This window comes from Lycorma delicatula, chromosome 2 (assembly GCF_047948215.1).
Source record: "Lycorma delicatula isolate Av1 chromosome 2, ASM4794821v1, whole genome shotgun sequence".
NCBI classification, from domain to species: domain Eukaryota; kingdom Metazoa; phylum Arthropoda; class Insecta; order Hemiptera; family Fulgoridae; genus Lycorma; species Lycorma delicatula.
This window is the reverse complement of record NC_134456.1, coordinates 159,168,283-159,191,830: the sequence shown is the minus strand read 5'-3', so window position 1 is coordinate 159,191,830 and position 23,548 is coordinate 159,168,283. Positions and strand designations below refer to the sequence as shown.

Sequence of the window (23,548 nt, the reverse complement as noted above, 5' to 3'; positions counted from 1 at the left end):
AGTAATAGAAAAATAATACTATTTATTACGGAAGTGTAATAAATAAGGAATACTTACCAAAGACGATAGTTGCATAACAGAATAATACGATTTTCATCGGAAACTTCTAACTCATATAGCAACACAAAATGATAACTATTTGGACCGGAGACTTCGTGATAAGTAGGTTAGAAGAAGAGACACATGCGCATTCTACTGGCTAACGAATGAACTGTTGTTAATACATTTTTTCTGGGACACAGAGGATTGTGTTTAGCACATAATTATGAAATAATACTGAAATTATATTTTTTTGAGTTATGGCAGTTTTCTTAGGAGTGTACCATAAGGTATTATGCGAAGTACATAACTAACCTGTTCTGATCTTTAAAGGAGTAAAATAAACAATGAAATGATATGAATACAAACTTAAAATATTACTTCTTCATTCATAAAGATTACCTCAAATTAGACAGATAAACAAGGATTAGAAATTCAAATGCTGAATGTTAGCGGTAAATTTTATATTACATAATTCTACAATACTGTTGTCATTTCTGCAAAAGCATCGTTAAAATTGTTAACTACTTTATACATTTTAGCTACAAATTTCAAATTGTAGATGTAAAATATGATTCTGTAAGTAAATAAAAAAAAAAATTACTGCTGAGTAGCAGCGGTAGTGATTAGATAGTTCTTCTAGTTTAAGAATGGTTATGATTTCTTATTTAACTTACAACGGATTGTGATTATTATTTATAAACTGTTATATTACTGATTCTTTAACCTGTAGGTAAATAATGAGATATTAAGAAGGTGGAAGTGAGCGACGAAGAACGTAGGTAAAATCCTGAAAAGAGATACTACACGCGGGTTGCACGCTGGTGATAGTAGTAAGCAATCTTCCATGTTTTATGCAACGTTGTGAGTTTGGTAACTTCTTTGTGCGTGTGTGTGTGAGCTGCTGTTAGGTTTTCTTTAGCGAAGTTGTGGTTGTTGCAGATTTCTTATTTACAATTTCACAAAAGGTAAGAACGTAAACGAGTACAATTTAAAATAAGTTATTTTACTTTTAAATAGGAATTTATTTTGATGACTTCCTGAAGCTCAGACCAGCAGTTCCTTCATTGAGTTTTTACTCCGTCGTGACATTTACATGATAGTGGTTATGATTTCACAACATTCTTGTTTTCCTAATTTCATTTTTGTAATATCATTTTTGGTATCCATTGACTACTAGGAACATCTTTTATGCTTGCTTAAGATTAATTTTCTCTATTATGTTAAAAGGGAATTTAAAATAAAAAAGATATTCTCATCGTAGGGCATTTATAATAAATTTAAATCAAGAATTTTTTATTGAAATAAAAGATTATCGAGACCATAACGTTTATGTTGCCTTTTTAAAGTATTTTTTTTATCGTATATTTCAAATTAATAGTAGAAGAGTAGTTTAGGGAAGTACGATTTTACGTGGTACGCCATTTTAATGTCGGCACATATTTTGTTAAGCGACGTGAGAAACATTTAAGTTGTACGACACACCGGTCATATTGTTGGCGACTGTTTATAAATGATTTGTATTGAATTTTAATATTTTTGTCATGTAATTTATATTATAAAAATCGCAGTTGCTATTCTCCGTATGGAGGTGGAAAATTTATCTAACCGTACGTAAGAAATAAATTTATTGTTGTTGGGTTTGTGAATGAAATTAAATTTTATATTCATTAATAGTTTCACAGTAATTTTTATTTACGTTAGCCACCTCGGATGTCATCAATAACCGATTTACAAAACGGAAAGCCATATATTGAGAAGAGTTTTCTTAAGAAATTGCACTTTGTATAAAAGAAAATTGTAATGAAGTATATTCCACAAAATATTTTTTTTGTTTTCTCACTATGTATTTTATTGTTGATTATTATACTTTGACCCTGTGCAATGGATCAAGAATTATTTTTTGGGGCCTGTAATGGTTTTGATTTAATAGTGTCGCCTTTTCTATTGTACGACCACCAAATTTTAAATGTTTTATTTAAGAGTTACAGTGTAATGAAAGCATCTTTCTTATCTGGTGTGCGCAGATTAGATTTTTAAGTAGTTTTCTTTGTATTGAAGCTACAGCTCGATCACAAAAAAAGATACCTTGTTTAATATAACTGATCTTATTTGTATGCTAAAAATATACATCATTCAGAGACCAAAATGCATGATTTTGAAATCACAATTTTGACATCCTTCCCTCTATAAAACTTATATAACCAAAAATTGAGGTGATTCCAAATTGTGTAACATAGTGGTTTGAGTGGGTCATTTCCTAGGTCAGAATTTGAGAATGGTTAATGTTGTAAATGCTTTCCAGAAATTTAAATGATTCTGGTTTAAGATTTTCACAAATTTGAGGTTACAGTTAAACTGGGTTCAAAGCACTCATTAATACCTCGAAACATTTCTGCAGAATGATATGGCATGTAAAGCATTGCTTATTTTTATAATAATTTTTTTAAATTGAATTTTTTGGAAGTAGATTCATCTGATATTCATCCTTTCCTTTAAAAAAACAAGACTCCTTTTGACAACAATCTCCACTCTTGTGTCAGTTCAGATTTTGTAGATAGTTGCCACAAACATTTTGCAAGATTTTTCCAACCTGTAATCAAACATTTTCTCATTTTGTTAATCAAATTGTAATTTTATTCTTGAATATGTAAAAAAAAAATTATTGAAAGGGAATGCACTGTTTCTTACTGCTACATTTGACCTGCGCTCTTGTTTATAGTTCCTCTACATGTCGTGTTTGTTGTAAATATCCAAATGATATTTCACACTTCATGATACTAAAAAATGTTCTACTCCAGTTCTTTTCCATGCCTAAACCTGATATTCAGTTTGGTAAAAAATTAATTCATTGCAATAGCAGAGTAGTCATTTCATTTTGGTATTCAATAGCCAAGTGATAGATTACTTACATTTTTTTTTCTGTTATTAGCATTTGTTGAGCAGGATAAATCAAGTCTATTATTTCTATACGATGATACAATTTCTATTTGTTAAAATTTTATTGAAAATTAAAAATTTGTGGTTGTATAAAAGTGAAGACACTGTGTCTTTATGAAAAAAACTATGCAGTGCTAATTTTATACAAAGTAATTATTTATAACACTATACTTATTTGAAAACTTGTTCCTATAATAACCCGCCATAGTTTTACTTCCTTCTCTGAAGTAAAGTATTTGAAGTATTGTGATCGTGAACAATTTCAGGTTTCAGATTTCAACAGAAATATCTATTTTGACCTTCCCTGAATCCATTTTGACTAGTTTCGATGTGATGTCTGAATGTACATATGTATGTATCTAGCACAACTCAAAAATGATTAGCCGTAGAATGTTGAAATTTTGGATTTAGGACTGTTGCAATATCTAGTTGTGCACCTTCCATTTTGATTGCAGTCAGCTAGACCAAAAGTGTCCAAAAAAGCCCAAAATCAAAAAAATTTGGACTGATCTTTTTTTTAAATTGCACTAATAAGCCCTCATTGAGAGCTTTTCAGTGATATATCATAGGTGGTACTTATTAATAATTATTAACCTGGAATTGTATAAAAAATCATTACAATAAATAACAATTCATTATCAAAAAAGTATGAAAAAAAATTCTTTATTAAAGAATTGGAGGATTGTATCTCACTTTCAAATGAAATAAGTTTAAATGAAATGCAGCAAAAAATGTGTTTATGTAATTTAATAGGTGTACAAGGAAGTCATGTGATGTCCACATCAGATTTTTCTTATATAATAGTTTAATCTTTTAATCAAATTTGTTGTATAGTATTATATGAAAAACAATATTATTACTATACTTATTCTTTCAAAGTTATAAATTGGTATTTCCCATTATTCCTTTGGATACCAACTCAGATAATTTGTTGAAAAAGAATATTGGTCAAATTATTGAAATATCCTTCCTAAGAAAATTAATTTATATTTTGTTGTTTTCATTCATATCCCCTGTAATTTTTATAGCAGAACATGTCGTCAGCAAATGATTCTATAAAAAGATTTTCTTTAGATGAGCATGAACTTATTTGAAGTTTTAGAAAAGGTCTCGTGTGAAATTTTTCAAGTTCTGTCCACTTGAATTTTGTTTGAGAAAAATATGTTAATCTCAGTTAAGTCTTAAGTAATTATTCAGTTAAAGTTAATTGGTAGTTATGAATCAGTATTTGAAAGTTAAAATAGGTTGTATATTATGCAGAAATGGATATTATTGATTTTTAGTTATTTTTAATTTATTAACAAAATATATATATATATATATTTTTTTTCGTTTTTCTAAGCCAAAATCATTGAAATCTTTGGAAGAATTTACAACATTACCATTTTCAAAACAATATATATATATATATATATATATATGTTGTTTTGAAAATGGTAATGTTGTAAATTCTTCCTTGTAATGTGGTATTCTTGAATGAGCATGTAAATGAGTACTAGGACAGCCAAGATCTCTAGGCATCAGAGTTCAACTTGTTTTCTCAACTTTAAATAAAAAGTTACCCCCCAGTCCATATTGTTGCTCCATGTTATTATTTTCTCTGGCAGTTTTCTCTCATTAATTACTGCTTTGATCATTATCAGTATAATTTTTATTACACACATTCTACCATCACGGGAAATCTACCATGCGATAGAACCATTGCAACACACAAGCAAGTTTCTACTGGATTCCTAGCCACGTGGGTATTCTGGGTAATGAACATGCAGATTCTGCTGCTAAAGACGCATGTAGTTAACCATCCTTTACTACCTGTATTACTGTATCCGACTTTATTAACTTGATTCATGGGTATTTGTCATTAAGTTAAATATCCTAGTAATTTGTTTAAATAATTTCTATTAATTTACTGCGTTTAATAATAAAACATTTTTTCAATTATTATGAATTGTTTTACTCTTTGTAATTTTCAGTTTTTTACTAAAATAATTTACCTTAACTGAAGGAAAAAAATAATAGGATTTCAGCCCCTGGGGCTGAAAAAGATGTACTTCATTTACTAAAGGCCTTTTTCCTTCAAAAAAATTGTATTTTGTTGCTTTGATTTACTTGGATTACTTCCTTGTTGGCCACGTAGGTTTCTTATTTGGCATACATTAGTATTTAGTTGGTGTGGCAGTAATAATGCTCAGCAGGCTACCTGTGAAGATTCTCTTTGCTTTGGCAAATTGTCAGCTATCATTAGATTTGTTCATATTGTTGATTTTGATTCTATTTATCTTCTAATTTCTCTTGAAAACATATTTATGATGGATATACAACTAATAAAATGCTCCAGCTTTATTACATTAGGTATTGTCATAAGACTAAGTAACCGAATTAATCCACTAAAGATTATGTTTTCAAATAAAATTTAGCTTCTTTATTTATTACAATACCCTCAGTAAGTTTTATCTTGTATATTTATAAGAAAATTTATTCCCTGAAGTCATGTAATGGGCATATTTTGTTGTTTGAGATGGCAATATAACACCATTTATTGCTGTTAGCATTTAAAGGTCATCATAAATAAGACATATTTTCTATGTATTTATTTCTTTATTATTAACAAATTTTTCTTGATGCCTTCATTAAAAACTATGTTGTAAATTTTTACATTATTACCTAACTTTACAGTTACATTTAGTAACACTTACTGTAGTATATGATATTAAGTAATTCTAATTGATTAAAAGTGATAATGGTAGGTATTTAACAAAGCAGAAATTTGCATTTAATAAATCTATGTTGACACTGGAGTTATATTGCATTATGAAGTACAACAACCAGAAATGGTAACATGCAAAATAGATTAAATTTTTCTGTCAAAAAGATCTTCAATTTTAAAATTACCATAATATTCTGACCTGTATCAAATTGAAAGTATTTTCCTGTTCTGATTAAATTCCATGTTGTTCAATCAACAAGGCCCACAACTTGACCAACTGGGATTTTCATGAAATTTGGTGTGAATTAACTGTTAATAGATTTATGAGGAAATCCTGAATTTCAGATCTCTATCATAAACAGTTTAGTTTTTAGAGCCCTTCAAATTTGCTGGAAAATGTCAAATTTTAACTTGTGGCAGTAGTGTTAGGTCAACATAATTTTGTTATTTGTTAAAATAGAATAAGTAACTTGGGCCCATTTAAAGCTTATTTGATGCTCTTTCATATGATATACAACAAGCCTATGTTTACAAAAGGCTTCATTTTGACTGTTAACAAGCTTTGACTTTTGATGTTCAATTTTAGAAAAAAGTATTCAATTTTTTTATAAAAAATATATGTATTTGTCATTATATTAAGAAGTGTTACAGAAAATTTGAAACTGGGATTTTTCTGAGATAGGAGATAAAAAATAAAATTTGTATCAATCGATGTTTTACCAAAATTTACTTTTTTAAAAATGTATTTTTAGTTGTAAAACTAGACTGCAATGAAAATTAAGTCAAAATTTGGTTGAAAATTCATTACACTTCATACTTAAAAGTGAAATTTAGTTAATGATTTTAAGTAAAACAATAAATCTTCATACATTTTTAAGTGATACAAAAACCTCAAGTGTAAAACATTATGTATAAAATATAATTCTCAAGACTCACTTCTCCTAATACAAGAACCTACAATAATATAAATAATAATTGTATGACTAATAATTAAAATATAATAATGCATGTCTTTAAATAATTACAGTATGGCATTTATGATTTGGACTTTGACAGTCTTACTTTTATACATTCTTAAATTAACTGTTTAATTCCAGTAGCTGTTATTTTAAATAAATATTTTAATTTTAACAATAGTGTGATAAAATACATCAGCAGCACTTATAAGTTGATTAATGCTTATGTAGTATGTACTGATTAATTTTTCAAAGTATTGTTTCTTATTAAAGATAACTTTTTATAATAATGATTTAATAAGTGTAATATGGTATTTTCATTGGGTTTCCAATTATTGCTACTTAAAAATTATACCAATAACATTAGTATTAAATTAAATTTTAAGAGTGCTTACTTGTTTATTTGAAATATCTGATTATTTTGCTGTCAGTTTTTAATTTGCCCAAGTAGTTTCTTTTCAGATAATGTATATTTATGTCCAGTAGCAGTTTTCGGATAAACTTTCGTTAGTACTTCTTGGCAAGATATTGGAATATCACTGTGGGTGATAATATGGACCTTAAGGGTAAAGAAAACTTACTTCCATTTTTGTTGATTCATTTGTAGATAATACACAAGTTAACCACCAAGCACCATTATAAATTCACGTGATGAAACCTTTCTGAAATCAGAAATTTTTAGAAACTTCTGTTTCATGCAAAACTTTATATAGTTCATGTTCTTCATTTCAGAAATAATTTTTGTTTTAAGATATCCTCTCCTATATATAGTAAGCTTCAATACATTTTATCTTTCAATTTGTATTAATTACAAATTCATCGCATTGCATTATCATTGGTCATTTAATTTAGTTGAAATATGCTATTTCTTATTACTGGACAAAACAAATGAGCAACATTACCTCATTACTTTAAGTTTCTTTTTTCAAGACATTTTATTTGATTTTGCAAGTTCAGCAAACAAAAATAAGTATTTACAACTTCAAAACCCCACAAAAAAAGATATTTTTTGATAAAACATTGATAAACATTCATTTTTCTCTTGATCCCAGTGCAGTCCCAGTTTCAGATTTGCACAGCTATTTTATAATATAATGATGAATAAAATATATTCTTCATAACACACCTGTTTTTTTCTGAAATTGAAGATCAAAAGTCAAAGGCTTGTTAACAGTCAAAATGAAGATTTTTTTAACATAGCTTTGTTGTATATCATATGAAAGAGCATCAAATAAGCTTTTAAATAAGTTCATGCTTATCATTCTACCTTAATAAATAACAGTTATGTCGACTTAACCCGGCCTTTGACGCAGTTATTGGAAATTTACTTTTGCAGGTATTAGCATCATCCACGTTATGCTTCACCTGTAGGTATTCGTACCTGACATTTACTGCACCTTATGAATGTGGCCACACCTTTTATTTTTCCTATTTATCCGTGTTCATATCCTCCGTGGACAATCACTCGCATACATTTTATGGTTGACCTCGTGAAATACAATAAAGAGTCAACATCACCTATTTTCTTTCAGCAAATGTTTCACCATATTCTTTTCAAAGAAAACCTGGGCGCAGTGTTATACACAGGTGGGTCGAAACAGAATGATACCATTGGCTGTGCATTTATTGTTATTGGCTGAACCTATATGTTTGGTCTACCTGTTATTACGAGTGTCTGCTGCTGAATTATACGATATAAATAAGGCTTTGAATATCATTAATTGTAAATACCGTTGTATCCTTATTTTAGTGACTCGTGTAGTGCTCTCCAAGCCTTAGAAAATCTTTATTCCAGACATCCTATTGTTACATCTACAATGTCGCTGAGTTGAAACATCGCAACGCACAAGTAATTTTTTATTGGATCCCTAGCCACGTGGGAATTCTGGGTAATGAACATGCAGATGCTGTTGCTAAAGAGGCATGTAGTCAACCAACCTTTACTTCCCGTGTTACTGCATCCGACTTTGTTAACTGTGTGAAACTCACCCTTCGCGCAGTGACAAGATAACTGGACGGCTACGGTAGATACCAAACTGCGGCATGTTAAAGGTTCTGTGTTGCCACGGGTCACCTCATAAAGGAAAATTCGTCGTGAGGAAGCTACTCATAAAGAAACATACGAGAGCTGCTCACGGGTAACTGATGTCAGCAGTAAACGCACCAGCATGCATGCGATGCAAATGCCGCTTGACTGTGCGCCACATTCTTGTGGAATGCATACGATATGCGGCCTTGCGTCTTAAGTTTAAATTTCCCGGGAATTTTCGTCAAATCCTGGGCAAAAATAAATCAGTTTTAGACCGGATGTTTTTATTTCTTTGAGGTGCTAATATTTTATACATTTTTTAATGTTGGTTTTTTTAAAGTTTTTGTTTTGTCTTTATTTTCGTTTATTTTGATTTTGTTTTTAAATCTCTTCTTCAAGTTTAAATTTTTTATACCATTGTTTTGTGTTTATATTACATATTTTGTTTTCTGGGCATTTCTTTTAAATTTTTAATTGTAAATTTTATTTTTTTTTTTGACAGTTTTTTTTTTGAATAGTTTTTATAACACTTCTATTGAGTTCAGCTGATGATAACGCTGAACCGTTTTTCGCCCAAAAAAAAAATTGCTATAAATTGGAATTTGCCATTTTCCAGCAAATTTGTTTGTAGGGTTCTTAAAACAAAACTGTTTATGATAGAGATCTGAAATTAGTATTTACTCATAACTCTTCATACCAAATTTCATGAAAATCCCAGTTGGTTGGGTTGTAATTGGCTATATCCATCTTGTTGAGTTTGGCATGAAATGACCCATTGGCAATGTAGAAGACTTATCAGGCATCAGAAAACTTCCCAGAAAAGTTCAACTGATGGCTCTGTTAGACTGAAATTGAAATGTAAATATATAAAAAAGAAAAATCTTTCTTATGAGAGAAAATATGTAATATGCTATCCCATATACTCCTATCTTTTTCGGTATTGCTTTGAATGTTGATGATGGCAAATCAAAGTTCACAGTTAGTAAAAAAATTGAAGAAACAACACTGAGTTGCCCTAGGCTTTTCAAATAAACTGAATTATGTTCAGTATGTTCATTTATAGCCTACAAATCAAATCCCTGTTTATCTACCTAATATGATTTTGTTCATGTACACTTCGTAGTCCAAAGTTATCAAAGGCGAATGAACAAACTTCAATTTTCATAGGGTAATTTCTCAAAGAAGGAACAGTTAGTTACTTTATATAAAATATAAATGGTGAGCTTGCCAGAAGTGAACAACATAGATGATCAAAACAAAGATGTGCGTTTTATATTTTATCATTCAACAAGAAGGTCATTCCAAAAAAATGAAAAGGACTAAGTTTGGGTGTCAATCAAAAATATATTTAAGAAGCTGATCGACCCCAGTTATTCACCACTGTGTCTGGGTGCACTTTTAATACACACTCTAACTTTGTGAAGAAATCTCACAGCTGTTAAAAACTTCAAAGTAAAAACTGATTAAAGATGAGAAGACATTATATTGTCAGTTTATTAATTGTTAAAATTCAGGAATAAAGTATTTCAGGGAAACAATTTTTTACATTTTACCTGATTGCTATTTTGATTCCATTTTAGAAGATTTTTATTTCATTATGGTCTTTAAATTTAACTGGTCCCCCAACAGGTATATTGTAGCTGAAAAATTGGGGGAAAAGAATGAAATTCTTTAAAAGGTATGCTATTCACCATTAATATTTTAACAAAAATATTGTAACTAAAATTATATATAAAAACTAAAAAACTAAAAATTATATATAAACGCACATAAAAATTGAGAAACTGTTCCTTGTTTGGGAGGTTACCGTGTGAAAATAGAATTTTGTTCATTCGCATTCCAATAACTTTGGGCTACAAAGTGTATATGAACAAAATAATAATAGATAGGCCTTATTAACCATAAATTAGCCTTATTTAAATAGCTTGATTAACCATTAAAGCCTTATTTACCATAAGGCTTCAGTGTGTAGGCCAGAATGTACTGAATACAATGCAGTTTGTTTGAAAAGCCTAGGACAACCCAGTGTTGTTTCCAATTTTAGAAAATCTTGAAAAACTTCAAAAAATTTGTAAAAGTATAGGCTTGTTTAAAAATATGTCAGAAAGTAAATAAAATAATATTTGATAAATAAATAGTATTTATGAAAAAAGTTTTTAAATAAAACTTTTAAAATAGTTACTTTGCCTGGATTTTATATTAAGAATGAAAAAAGTATAAAATTAAAAATAATAAAATGTCCCATAATATGCAATAGGATTGCCTAATTTTTAAAAAACATTTTTATATATATAATGTGATGTATGTAATTATCTTAGATTAAAGTAATTGAGGTGTTTATGTACTTAAAAAAATAAAAATAAATGTATTATATCTAAAGCATTAATTCATTTATTAATTAGTTTATCAAAATAATTATTAATTTTTATAAAAAAATCACATCTACCTTCCCAAATAATTGCAATATGTTTCCATGATTTTGTTTTTCCAGTAATATGATCCAGCTTCTGTGATGTTGCTGAAACTTATTGTAAAGCGGTCATTAAACCTGCTTTGTATATGATCACATAGTATATTTGATCTTTGTTTTGTTTTCTTTATGGGGTGTGATGTCTTTGGCAATTTAATGTTTGTTAATTTTGTATTATTCGAGCATGTTGTTTCTAAAACATCGTGTGACGTTAGACACATATTCTTACTAAATGATTATACATGTGCTGCATTAAAATATGCAAGCCTTTAAACATTACATTTTAAGATGATGTTAACTGGTATACTAAGTTTCTTGTATTATAGCACTTTTTTTACATTACTGCACAGCACTTATCTAATATCCTAAAATAAAATGTTTTAGAGCACTTGAAAAAACTAGACCTAATCTAATCTACTGTCAGTTAAGTTTTATGGGAAAAGAGGGCTGAATTTATAAATGTGATTTATTATTTTAACATAATCTATATTTACAATGATTGACTGACTGCGTAGTGATTGGTTCAGATTTTGTCACTGAATAAGTGTAAGTGGAATTTATCATAAATTATTAATTTGATAATACCGATATCAATTCTGGGCTGAGTGATAGTGTCTTTGCTTTCAACCAGAAGATTCTAGGTTTAGATAACAAGAGTGGTATTTTTCATATTAAAAGTTTGGATTATAAATAAAATCTAAATGTCTGTTTAATTTATCACTTATTATAATAAATATAACCATAAATGACAGCTGTGAGAATGTGAGAATAATCTTCACAAAGTTCAAGGTCATCCATTATCATGTTTGTTATTAGCGCCCAGAAGCATTGATTTACGTTCTATTCATTTTCTGATTTAAAAATAGTATTATTTCTCGTAATAATCAATTTATATAAGCACTTAGTCTACAAATGGTGTTTTATCCTTAATAAATTTAACATTTGAATAATTTTAAATTTAAGAATTAAAAGATGAGTTTGTTTAAGTGGTTACAATGATAGCTGAATTTTAGAATGATTTAGCTTGCTATACTGCTTTTTATTTATTAATTCAGTTGGGAGCCCAGTGCACTTAGCTGAAAAAAAATGTTTTAACTAAGAATATATTTTCATTTTCAATGTAATTTCAAGTTTTTAAATTTAGTTTTATACATATTTTTTAATGATGAAATTTTTTCTGATAAAATAAATGTTCACTTAATCGGTTAATTTTAAAATTTAAAAAAAATTTTCTAAACTTGTTTAATTAAACTTTTAATATTACTAAAAGTTTAAATAAAAAAATTTAGCTATTTCTAATTGTTTGTACTTAAAAAAATTTGTATACAGATGGTCTGAAGTATACAACATCATTAACACGAACTAATGTAGCACGGAGTGGCACACACAATTACTGATACTGATTCTTATAATTAACTATGCAAAAATATTTAATTCAAAACTTAGCGAAAATGTGGGTTGAAACCTAAAGCAGAGTACAGAATTGAACACTAGAATTTATTAACCAAATGTCGACTGAATTTATGCAGCCCTAGCTGCAGTACATGAATGCTCTACTGGAGTGGCCATTAAATTGACAGTACTCCTGGGAACTGAATGTCAGTTCCAAATAATCTTTTGGTGGTTGTTGGTCCACTTGAAAATAAACAATATACCCGGCAGTTTAAAGAGATTTCAACCGACCTTGTCAAAAAAGCTATGCAGCTTTTCTTCCTACTTCACACAGAGCTGCTGAACCTTTTACATCATACATACATCACACCACATGCACCATACAAATTACGCAACATACACACATACACAGCAACCCAAGAAGAAACCACTGTACATGGTTTCTTCTTACATGTACACTCTGTGGTGTTGCAACACCTATGAAATGCAACCATAACCCAATGTGGAATCTTGTGCCAATGGGTGGATGGCTCTATGAAATGAGTCTTGGATGATGCTCTCTGAGCACCAGGGTAAACTTACTTGTATGAAGCCCTAGCTCCAGTATGTGTGGGCTTAACCCAACAGATTGTGTAGTGGTGAATGTGTCTTCCCAAATCAGCTGATTTGGAAGTCGAGAGTTCCAGCATTCAAGTCCTAGTAAATTCAGTTATTTTTATAAGGATTTGAATACTAGATCGTGGATACCGGTGTTCTTTGGTGGTTGGGTTTCATTTAACCACACATCTAGGAATGGTTTAATTGAGACTGTTCAAGACTACACTTTATTTACGCTCATACGTATCCTCATTCATCCTCTGAAGTATTATCTAAACGGTAATTACCGGAGGCTAAACAGGAAAAAGAAAAAAGTACGTGTGGGCAATGCTGGAGTGGTCCGTTAAATCAGTACTTGTAGTAACCATATGGCAGTCCTAAATAACAATCTTTTGATGGTTGTTGGTCCTCTTGAAAAAACCAACAAATTGGGGAGTTTGAAAAGACCTTGACCAACGTTGTAAGCCTTAGATGTATCAGGAGATATGGAAACAAGAAATGTTGTTTCCATATCTTGTACTGAACAGAAAGTTCCCTTTCCTGTGACTCAACAGGAATACAGTAAATTCCTCAGCAAAGGAATCCTGTACAACCTGGAGTAAGTTTTATTCAGACTCTATCCTCAAACAATGTACAAAAAGAGTAAGAATGTATGGATCTCCATTAAACAAATTAGACCATGGTTTCTTTTACCTTGAGGAAAGAAACAGCTAATTACTGTCTGTAAATTTATTTTATTAACAAAAAAAAATACTTTTAACAAAAAAATTTAAACGAAAACTATTGATTAATGTGGAGAACTTGTAATTGATGCTCAAAATCCCCACCTTTGTAAAGACGAGTGTGTTCTCTTCTGTAAATACCATTTATCATCTTTGGCATTCAGTGTAAAGTATTGCAGTGAATGATATTAAAGATTTATATTATTCTAGCTATAAAATTTCTTATGTAGATTTGTGGCAGCCCATTTGTATGGGAAATAAGTATGTAAAGATGCTATAACTTCTGCAGTGTTGTTTGCTAGTGTTCTTGTTGATTAATACATCAGTTGTCTAGTTTATGACATCCTCTTTTATTTTATGACATCCTCAGTAGACTCAGAAAAATATCTTCTAAAGTTTGAAGGCACCATAACAGTGAAAACATTCTCGTTGTAGAAGTTAATGATAATATTCAAGTAATATGATGAACCTACAGTTAACAGTTATAACCTCCACCAATAATTAGTTTTGTATTGACCAGTAAATTATTTTTTTCTTGAATATCTTATACAAGAAAATTTATTTCAACATTTTAGATGATTTATGAAAGAAAATTGTGATTAGTTTAGCCTCTTTTGCTATCCATTTGAAAACTAAAGCCTCTGTCTTGATTTTCATCAGCCATAGCCTTGCCATCAAGCCATAGCCTTGATTTGATCAGTATAGCAGGGTTGTGTACATGTTATTTGTTTTTCTAGAGCAATTTGGTTACTGAGTCGGTTGACTTACTGGATGTGCAAGCAATCACTCACAGCTATGACATTGAATAATGCTAATATATCTTTCAGTTTCTTCTGTCGTTTTTTTTGGTATCAAACAGCCCTTACGTAATCTTATAGTAAATTAAAAGCCTTTCAATTTGTTCTGTATTTGTTTGGATTTTTTTTTCTGTACATGAGTCCTTCTGAAATGCAGATCTTTCTTTTAATTTTTATTAATTGCAAACAATTTTTTTTTTTTCAAATGAAAAGGTACTTGCAGGAATGTTAAATTTCTTGTTTTCATTCCAATCTGAATCATCCAATAAAATAAAATTTTTCCCAAATATCTAATAATTAATGAATTTTATCACGGTCAGCTGACTGTAGCACTTGTACCGTTGGATCTAGAGAAGTACATAAGAGTAGAATACCTAACCTTGTATTACGAGTGTGTTTACTGCTGAACTATACGCTTTAAATAAGGCTCAGAATATTAATATAAGTACCGAAATATCCTTATTTGCAGTGACTTGTGTAGTCCTCTTCAATCCTTAGAAAACTTTTATTCCAGACATCCTATCGCCATCAAAATGCGCAACGCAATTGCTGAGTTGAACCATCGCAACACAAGTGAGTTTCTGCTGGATCCCTATCCACATGGGGATTCTGGGTAATGAACGTGCAGATTCTACTGTTAAAGACACATGTAATCAACCCTGCTTCACTACCCGTGTTACTACATCTGACTTTATTAACTGTGCAAAACTCACTCCTTGTATAAAGTGACAAGCTGACTGGATGACTACAGTAAATAAAAAAATTCTTGCACATAAAAGGTTCTGTGTTGCTATAGCCCTCCTCATACACAAAAATTCATCATGAGGAAGTGGTCCTCTATGCATTGCAGGTAGGACATATGAGGCTTACTCACGGGTAGCTGATGTCAGTAGTAAATGCACCAGTATGCATATGGTGCAATTGCTGCTTGACTCTGCGCCACATTGTTGTGGAATGCATACATTATGCAGCCTTATCGAAAATTTTGTCCAGAAATTTTTGTCAAATCCTGGGCAATAATAAGGAAGTTTTGGACTAGGTGTTTTAGTTTCTCCGGAGTGCTAAGTAATATTTTACATATTTGTTTTTTTTTAATAATAGTTGTATGTTTTTTGTGACTAACATGTTGTAAGTTTTTATTTTGTCTTCGTTTTTAATATTTTATAGTTAGTTTTTATTTTGTTTTTAAATTCTACTTTAAGCTTTTATTTTGTTTTAATTTTTGTTATTCTATTAGATTCTGTATTTGTATTTCATATTTTGTTTTCCAGGCGATGATAATATATAAATGTTTTTCGCCCCAAAAAAAAAAGAAGAAAATAAGACTAGAAAGTCATAAGTGGTTGTGTACTTTATCCTTAAATTCAATGAAAGCTTTTTCCAAAACTTGGAAAACATTATTTTTAAAATTGGTTGTAGTGTTTAAGAATTAGCTTTAGAAAAACATTGTTGCATAGAATAACTTTAATGATGTTATATTTTACCAAAAATGGTAGTTGTCTTATAAAATAATTATTTGCTGCTACATTTGAAAAACCTAAAATTCCTTATGTATTTATAACATTATGGTTATTTGGCCAGTAAGGTACATTTCCAAATTAATGAAAGGTATTGGATAATCTAGTATGCATAATGGTGTTGCACATCTGCTGGTATATGAATATCATCCACAAATTTGTAATTTTAAATTACTAAAAAGTTTGCAATTTTGGCAAGACTTAGGACAGACGAATTATGGAGTTAAAAATAATTATATTTGTGAATTGAAACTTAAATCATCTACAGATAAAGGATTGATGATAAGTTCACACTTAAATTATGCCAAAGATTTTCAAGATTTTTTATGCTTGTTGCGTAGAACATGGTTTGATGTCCTGAGGTCTCTATGGATATTGTGGGGTAGTATTACACAGTTTTCTATTTTTGTTGGCGTGTTACTATGTAATTCTTTTGTTAGTGATGTGAAAACTCAATATTCAAGAATTGTGTGCATGTATAAATTTGGATACTTGATTGAAATAAATATTCTTATGACTTATACATGATACAGACCATATGATTTATGGGCATTGTGTGATCTGCAGTGTGTGAAATTGAGTGTTAAATTAATGTATACAACTATAGGTCAATTTTAAATTCAGATAATTTTAGTGACTGTAACAATGTAACATTAAAAGATTAGCAGTTGGCAACCTTATCAGATGCTGAATTTGATATATACAGTAGAATAATGAAGATTACTTTTTTAATAGTTGTTTTTTTTATATCTTAATTTTTTTTAGATTGTTGTGCGTTTGTGGGGTGCAAGGTGCAATTCTGGTTTTTTATGAACTTGTATCAAAACATAAGATATGTTGATAATATATTTGTTGTAATGATATTAAAAAAAAATATAAAAAGATAAAATGTTAAAATATCAATTTAAAGTTTCTCATAGGTTAATATATTTTCCAGTATAGTTAATAGTTTAATTTAGTGGTGGATGGCCACCTTGAAATGAACATTCTGTATATATGAAGTAAGATTTGTTTCACAATCTCAAGCAAGAATTTAATTTTTAATTTTGGCTTGATATATAAAAATCTTATTACTATACCTATGTAGAAACTGGCAAAATTTCCGTTTGCAGTATTTTCTGATATTTGTTAGTAACGAATGTTTTAGATTGTAGTTCTTTTTGTTTTGACGTGGGTTTGTGTGTTTATTTTTTATTATTTTTTTTTTGTAGGAAATCAGTGTGCAAAAATAAAATGGATTCTGATCAAGATGATTGTGATTCTTGTGTAAAAGATGACTTGTCACTGACAAGTTCACAGTTTGGACAGGTATTTAAAATAAATTATTTTATTATGCATGCATGACCTGTTGACACAAATATATTTTATAGGTCTTAATTTGTGAAAAAGAATATAGCAAACAAAACAGATGCCAAGCGAGTAAGTAAGTATAAACCAGGTGTTTGGGATAAATCAATCAACTAAATCAGATAGATGTGAACTGCCTGATTTAGTTCCTAACGTTAATAATATAGAAATATTTGCCTATTGCTTAGTATATACTATTAAATTAAGAAGAGGTTATAAATTGATAAATATACTAAAGTTATCTTCAGTGGTAATTTTGTTTTATTGTTACAGCAGTAATTGTCATACGCAGTTAGTAACTATACAAAAAAAATAATGGTTTAATGAAATGATAAACATAAATAGGTTTGTAAATAATTTAAGTGCTTTAAACAAACCTTGAAATACTATTTACTGAATAAAATAATTTAAAAAATACTTTGATTTACTAACATTTTTTGTTGGTTTTATTTTTTTTATTCTCTTCCGATCACTGGATAAATAATCACATCCTCCACTCAACACCTAATCACCTCAACACCTCATCCTTCATTTTCACTAACATATAATCTTTGGAGACATTTTCAAAATTAATGCATTTATCAATCTCAGTATTAACAAAATAATCTGTCTTCCACATTTTTTCTTCTTGCAACACATTTCCATCACTTATCTGCCATTACCTCAGCTGTACCTTTTTAAAATAAAACCTTTACATCCACTAATTTATATATGTTTTGTTATTCTGAAATATAAATCCTTTTACTTGACTGTACACTAGTTCTATTGGATTCAGATTGCAGTGGTATGGTGGAATCCGTAATGCTGTGTCTTGTGACTATTTTTTTTTATATGACTTAATTTTGAAGTTTGGTTTATCTTTTCCTATGGTAATATTGTGTCTGGGTGGTGATAACGACAATTTGTTCTGGGCCCAGAAAAAATGTTACTGTTTCTATGAATGTAATAAGTGTAGCTTGTAAACTGCTACTGTTAAGTTTATTTATTTACATACTTATTGGTCATAGCTAATGCTTGAAATAAAATAAAATTTTAATATATTTATTTAATTTTATCATTTTGACAAATCTTTTTCTCATTTTGCATTCTTTTAAGTTTGTTATTCTTAACTTAAATGATCAAAGTACTAAATTTTTCATAAGATTTTAGAAAAAAAACGTTTTGTGAGTCCATACAGGAAAAAATATAAAATAAAAGTGTGTTTTCAAATACAGCGACTGAGAAAGACAAACTGCCTCATGATGGAATGTTAGTGGTACCTTATTAACGAAATAAATTTTTTGTTCATATTTCTCTGTAATTGTGGTGACATGTCTAGGTAACCAGTACTATATACTGTAAAGAAAGGATTTCCATTCTTTAAAAAAAAAAACTTGCAGTAGAAAAAAAAAAAAAAAACATGTATTATAGTAAAATTTTATGCCATTTACAACCTTATTTCCTAATGTGGATTTTCTGAAATCCTTAAATTTTAACCTAAAATTTTTTGTTCTAAAATTGTATCTTCTTCATTGTGGTGTAGAGTATTTTTATTTCTTCAAGGGGTGGCTGAAATATAATGCACAGTTACTGCTCATAAATTACAAATGAAAAGAAGTAGTCAGATGAAAATATGGGATTAAAGTACAAGTGTTATATGCTACAAAAACTTTTATTTTTTGTACAGTCCCATTTACAGCTACACATTTCTGCTAATGGTGAACCAGATTTCTCATTCCGTCAGTGAAGAATAATGACAGTTTTTCTTTGATCTAAAGTCGTAAAAGTTGAAAAAAAGATCAGATAATGTTTAGATAATGTAAATTTAAATTAGTATCATTACTATAGTATTTGTATTAAATTGGTAGTTGTAAATTAGTATCATTTATCAGTGGTTAATTTATGATTTTCCTACCTTACTGCTTTAGTATTGATATTGCTTCTATTTTTTAAGTTATGTAGTCCCCATTTAATTGGTTTTGTATGATTTCTAATCTTTAGTGAAAAATATTTTATAACTCAAAATTTTTCCAGGTTTGTAATTTTTAATTTAGAAGGGCTGTATTTAGGGATCAAGTATTTTCTATTACTATTATTGAATATGAACAACGTACTATAACTCATTCATTCTTTGTAATTAGTTTTCATATGTATGGTTTGAATGTTTTTTCTTTCTTCAATGTATTTTATAAAAGTTTAGTTACTTAAACATTAACTTTTTAATGATGTCTAAATCTTATGAAAAGAGTTTGAAAAAAGTTTATGTCTAACACTATAACTAAAAGGACACTCTAAACACTAAAAAAAATTCTAAGTTTTCAGTAATAATTATTTATTTTGTCAATTTAACTTGATTATTGCAGGTTAATTTATTTTAAGTATTTTTCATTTTCTTGTATATTTTCTCTTCAATATTCTTAAGAATATTCATTTACAAAGATTTCTTCAATGCTTGTAGTTACTCCTGTAATACACATTATAACACCAAGAAACATTATGAAAAAGCACTTCAAGTAATAATTATTTATTTTATGTCAATTTAACTTGATTATTGCAGGTTAATTTATTATGTTTTTTTTTTCATTTTCTTGTATATTTTCTCTTCAATATTCTTAAGAATATTCATTTACAAAGATTTCTTCAATGCTTGTAGTTACTCCTATAATACACATTATAACACCAAGAAACATTATGAAAAAGCACTTCAAGTAATAATTATTTATTTTATGTCAATTTAACTTGATTATTGCAGGTTAATTTATTATGTTTTTTTTTTCATTTTCTTGTATATTTTCTCTTCAATATTCCTAAGAATATTCATTTACATAGATTTCTTGAATGCTTGTAGTTACTCCTATAATACACATTATAATACCAAGAATCATTATGGAAAAGCACTTCATAGAAAATAAAATGAAAGTTTTACCTGTGTATTTATTCCAATATGTACAGAGGTCAAACAGTGCAGGAAATGCTATTCCTGAAAACGATAGACAAAGTGATCCAACAAGTGATATGAAGAGCTCTATATTTGGTATTATTACCGCTAACAGTAAACTTATAGTTGTTAGTAATACTCTTGTTATATATTGCCATATGAATGTAACCCACTTACTATTTTCTTCAAGATTTTCTTCAAGATTTTCTTTTTCAAACCATGCTTTCCATATTATGTCATATGCAACAAACAAAGCGAGGCTGTATGTCACGTATATTGCAAATGTTAATAACAATTTACACACTTGAGATAATGTTTCATCATCGGGTAAACTAAGTGTTATAGTCCCTGCCACATCGTCTCCGTATTTCATGTAGCCAAACAGACCAACCAGCGCATATAATACTACTGTGGGAATCATGGCAACATTTAAAACACCACAGAGACTTGTGAATTGTAATGGATCTTTCATTTCATTTTCCAGTGGCATTACTACAGCAATTGCTTCTAAAGAGAACACTACTGTTCCAACAAATAATGGATATTTTTTTGGATCTCCAAATTTTGACAGAGTTGAAAAGTCGGGTCTGTCATTAAACACGTAGTACATGATAATACCAAACCCAATAAATGTTGTCAAATTTGCTATAAAACTAAATATTGCTAGAACTTTTAAACTATTTATTAAAGATGCAATTAAAGTTGGTAGTGCAGCTATGAGAATATATGATCTTATTTCACTTCTGAATGATGTATTATATTCTACTACTTGTTTTACATTTTTTGATACAAATAATAGGTATATACAACATATTCCAACTTGAAATACCACTAGAAATATATTTGATATTGGTCTCATGTATCTGAAACCTCTTAGACATTGTGGTCCCTCTAGTATTGCAAAGTGTGCAACTTCTTGATAAGCCATACTTGGTACTTTTCTTCTTTTGCATAATTCATACTGAACTAGCACTAGTCGTCTGATACAGTAAATGCATATAGCTCCTAGTAGTAGTGTAGAAATGAAACCAACTACATATCCAGCTTTGGCAAATCCGTTAGGCATAGTTAATATCCCTGTTCCAATACTTGCCTTTAACAGATGAAATAGTGTTTCTATATAATTTGTTGGATATCGTATTCTTCTGTGTTCAGATGGTTCATATTGTAGTGATGATCCTGTCTCATGATCATCTACTCTTGCCATTTGCCGTTTTGTTGTAATTTATCGCATAGAATTTGTGTAGAGTCTTTTAAACCCAAATGACTTATTACTTACTGTTCGTATCCATAGTAACAAATGCTTCCTATATATTTTTTAGTATTGTATTTAAATAGGTTACGATTTCATTTCCAGTTCATGACTAACCAGCAATTATTTTAATGTATTAATGACTCGCTATTATCCCTGCCATTTGTTGAGTAGTCTAGATTGAACTGGTGTTAGGACTGGACTAATTCAGACAAATATATTGGGCTTAAGCAACAGCAATTTTGAAATGTGCCTTGAAAAGTACTCTTGAATGGACCCAACAGAATTAATGTTTATTCACTCTCATTTATATTTGCCTATCTATTTTTGATCATTGCTTATTTGGGACCTTCTGGTTCGTAATGAATTGCAATAGAGTTCAGAGAATACTGTATTATTTCAAACATAAAAAACTGGTTAAACTTTTATTTCGGCCTTACTTGAAAATTTGGGAACAATCATGGCTCTTTATTATTAAAAACAAAAACTAGTTAATAGTTTTGTGTTGGTCTATTTCATCATATATTGTATTCACCAATTTCTTTATTATGCTAAGTAATTACATATGCCTAAATAAATGTTTACTTTTTTCTATAAAATTAAGTAGTACATTATATTTGAAACCAAGTTGTTATGCTTGGATAGTATAAAAGTTGTTGATATGTAAGGATAGTCTAACCTTGAATCTGGTAGTAAAGTGAAATGAGCATCTTTATTGCTGCTATCTGTTGCCTCATCAAGCTGAACTGAAAACACTTTGTCATGCAAATACCCAAAAAGCTGAGCTGCACATCTTCAGCCATATCAACAATTTGATGAGCAGCAGTATCGTTTAATGAGAAGTTTTGGACCAGGTGTTTTTATTTCTACGGGGTGCTAATATTTTACAAACTTTTTAATAGTGTTATTCTTTATAACACTATTTGTATGTTTTTGTGTCTTAACATTTAGTTTAAGTTTTTGTTTTATCTTTGTTTTTAATATTTTAGTTTGTTTTGATTTTGTTTTTAAATTTCTACTTTTAAGTTTTTATTATGTTTTAATTTTTTTATTCTAGGTTTTGTGTTTATATTTCATGTTTTGTTTTCTGGGCATTTTTATTTAATTTTTAATTGTGTATAAAATTTAGTTTTTTAAAGCACATTCATCATGTTCGGGTGATGATAGTGCAACAGAGTTTTTCACCTGCTAAAAAAAGAAAACAAATCGAGCTATGGACTGCAATTTTTTGGTAAAATTATCTCCAAACATAGTTTATAATCTCATTGCAGCTAGCAAAATAAGCTATTCACTAGTGGTGTGAGGCTTTTTACATCTGGCTATTTTATATGAAACTTTGATAGAAGCAAGTAAAGCTTTTTTATTCACAGACAACGTTTTTTTAAAAGTGTTTGGTTTTCATGTGATTTTATTTTGAATTCTCAGGGTTTGTTAATGTACTCACTGAAACATTTCCAAAAGTAATTTTAAGGTTTTAGTTTTCATGCTGTCTGCTGCCAAAATCTTTGAGCAAATCACATGCAGAGGGGCCTTTCTTCTCATTTACTTCAGTAGTGGTAAACCCAAAATTTAAGTATTGTTGAGGATATTTTCTTGATTTTTATTGTCGGAACTACGCTCTGTACACTTGTTGATGTTTAACTATTGTCTAATGCTTGCTTACACGCACTTACAAATTTATCCATGATTCTGTTTAAATTTACTGCAGTGAATATTTAATACTGTGAATTGCTGTTAACATGCAAATTACAACATACACATTCACTATAGATTCAATAGTGATAGAAGGATCGACTCGACTGAGACTGACTGGAATTAAACGAGGTGTAGCATTTATACATGTTTGCACAGACGTTCCACAATGAG

At 29.3% G+C, this 23,548-nt stretch overlaps 3 protein-coding genes across 5 annotated transcripts in view; 1 reads left to right on the top strand and 2 right to left on the bottom strand.

Moving 5' to 3' along the window:
- Positions 1–163, bottom strand: part of LOC142319363 (uncharacterized) — a 79,937-nt gene extending 79,774 nt beyond the window's left edge. For all 3 annotated transcript variants that reach the window (XM_075356567.1, XM_075356568.1, XM_075356569.1), the window contains exon 1: positions 58–163. The gene's annotated coding sequence lies outside the window, so the exon portion shown is untranslated. The remainder of the gene's footprint in view (positions 1–57) is intronic.
- Positions 164–850: 687 nt separating this feature from the next.
- LOC142319359 (uncharacterized) overlaps positions 851–23,548 on the top strand; it is a 58,824-nt gene continuing 36,126 nt past the window's right edge. The window contains exons 1-2 of the mRNA XM_075356561.1: positions 851–1,007; positions 17,378–17,474. Coding sequence (XP_075212676.1) covers positions 17,400–17,474 — 75 coding nt within the window. The 5' untranslated portion in view covers positions 851–1,007; positions 17,378–17,399. The remainder of the gene's footprint in view (positions 1,008–17,377; positions 17,475–23,548) is intronic.
- On the bottom strand, positions 20,300–21,637 carry LOC142319809 (proton-coupled amino acid transporter-like protein acs). The gene has a single exon (XM_075357487.1). The coding sequence runs from the start codon at positions 21,635–21,637 to the stop codon at positions 20,300–20,302; it is 1,338 nt and encodes a 445-aa protein (XP_075213602.1).

Coding starts and splice junctions, on each gene's coding strand:
- LOC142319809 (XM_075357487.1), bottom strand. CDS start 21,637: ATGGCAAGAGTAGATGATCATGAGACAGGATCATCACTACAATATGAA.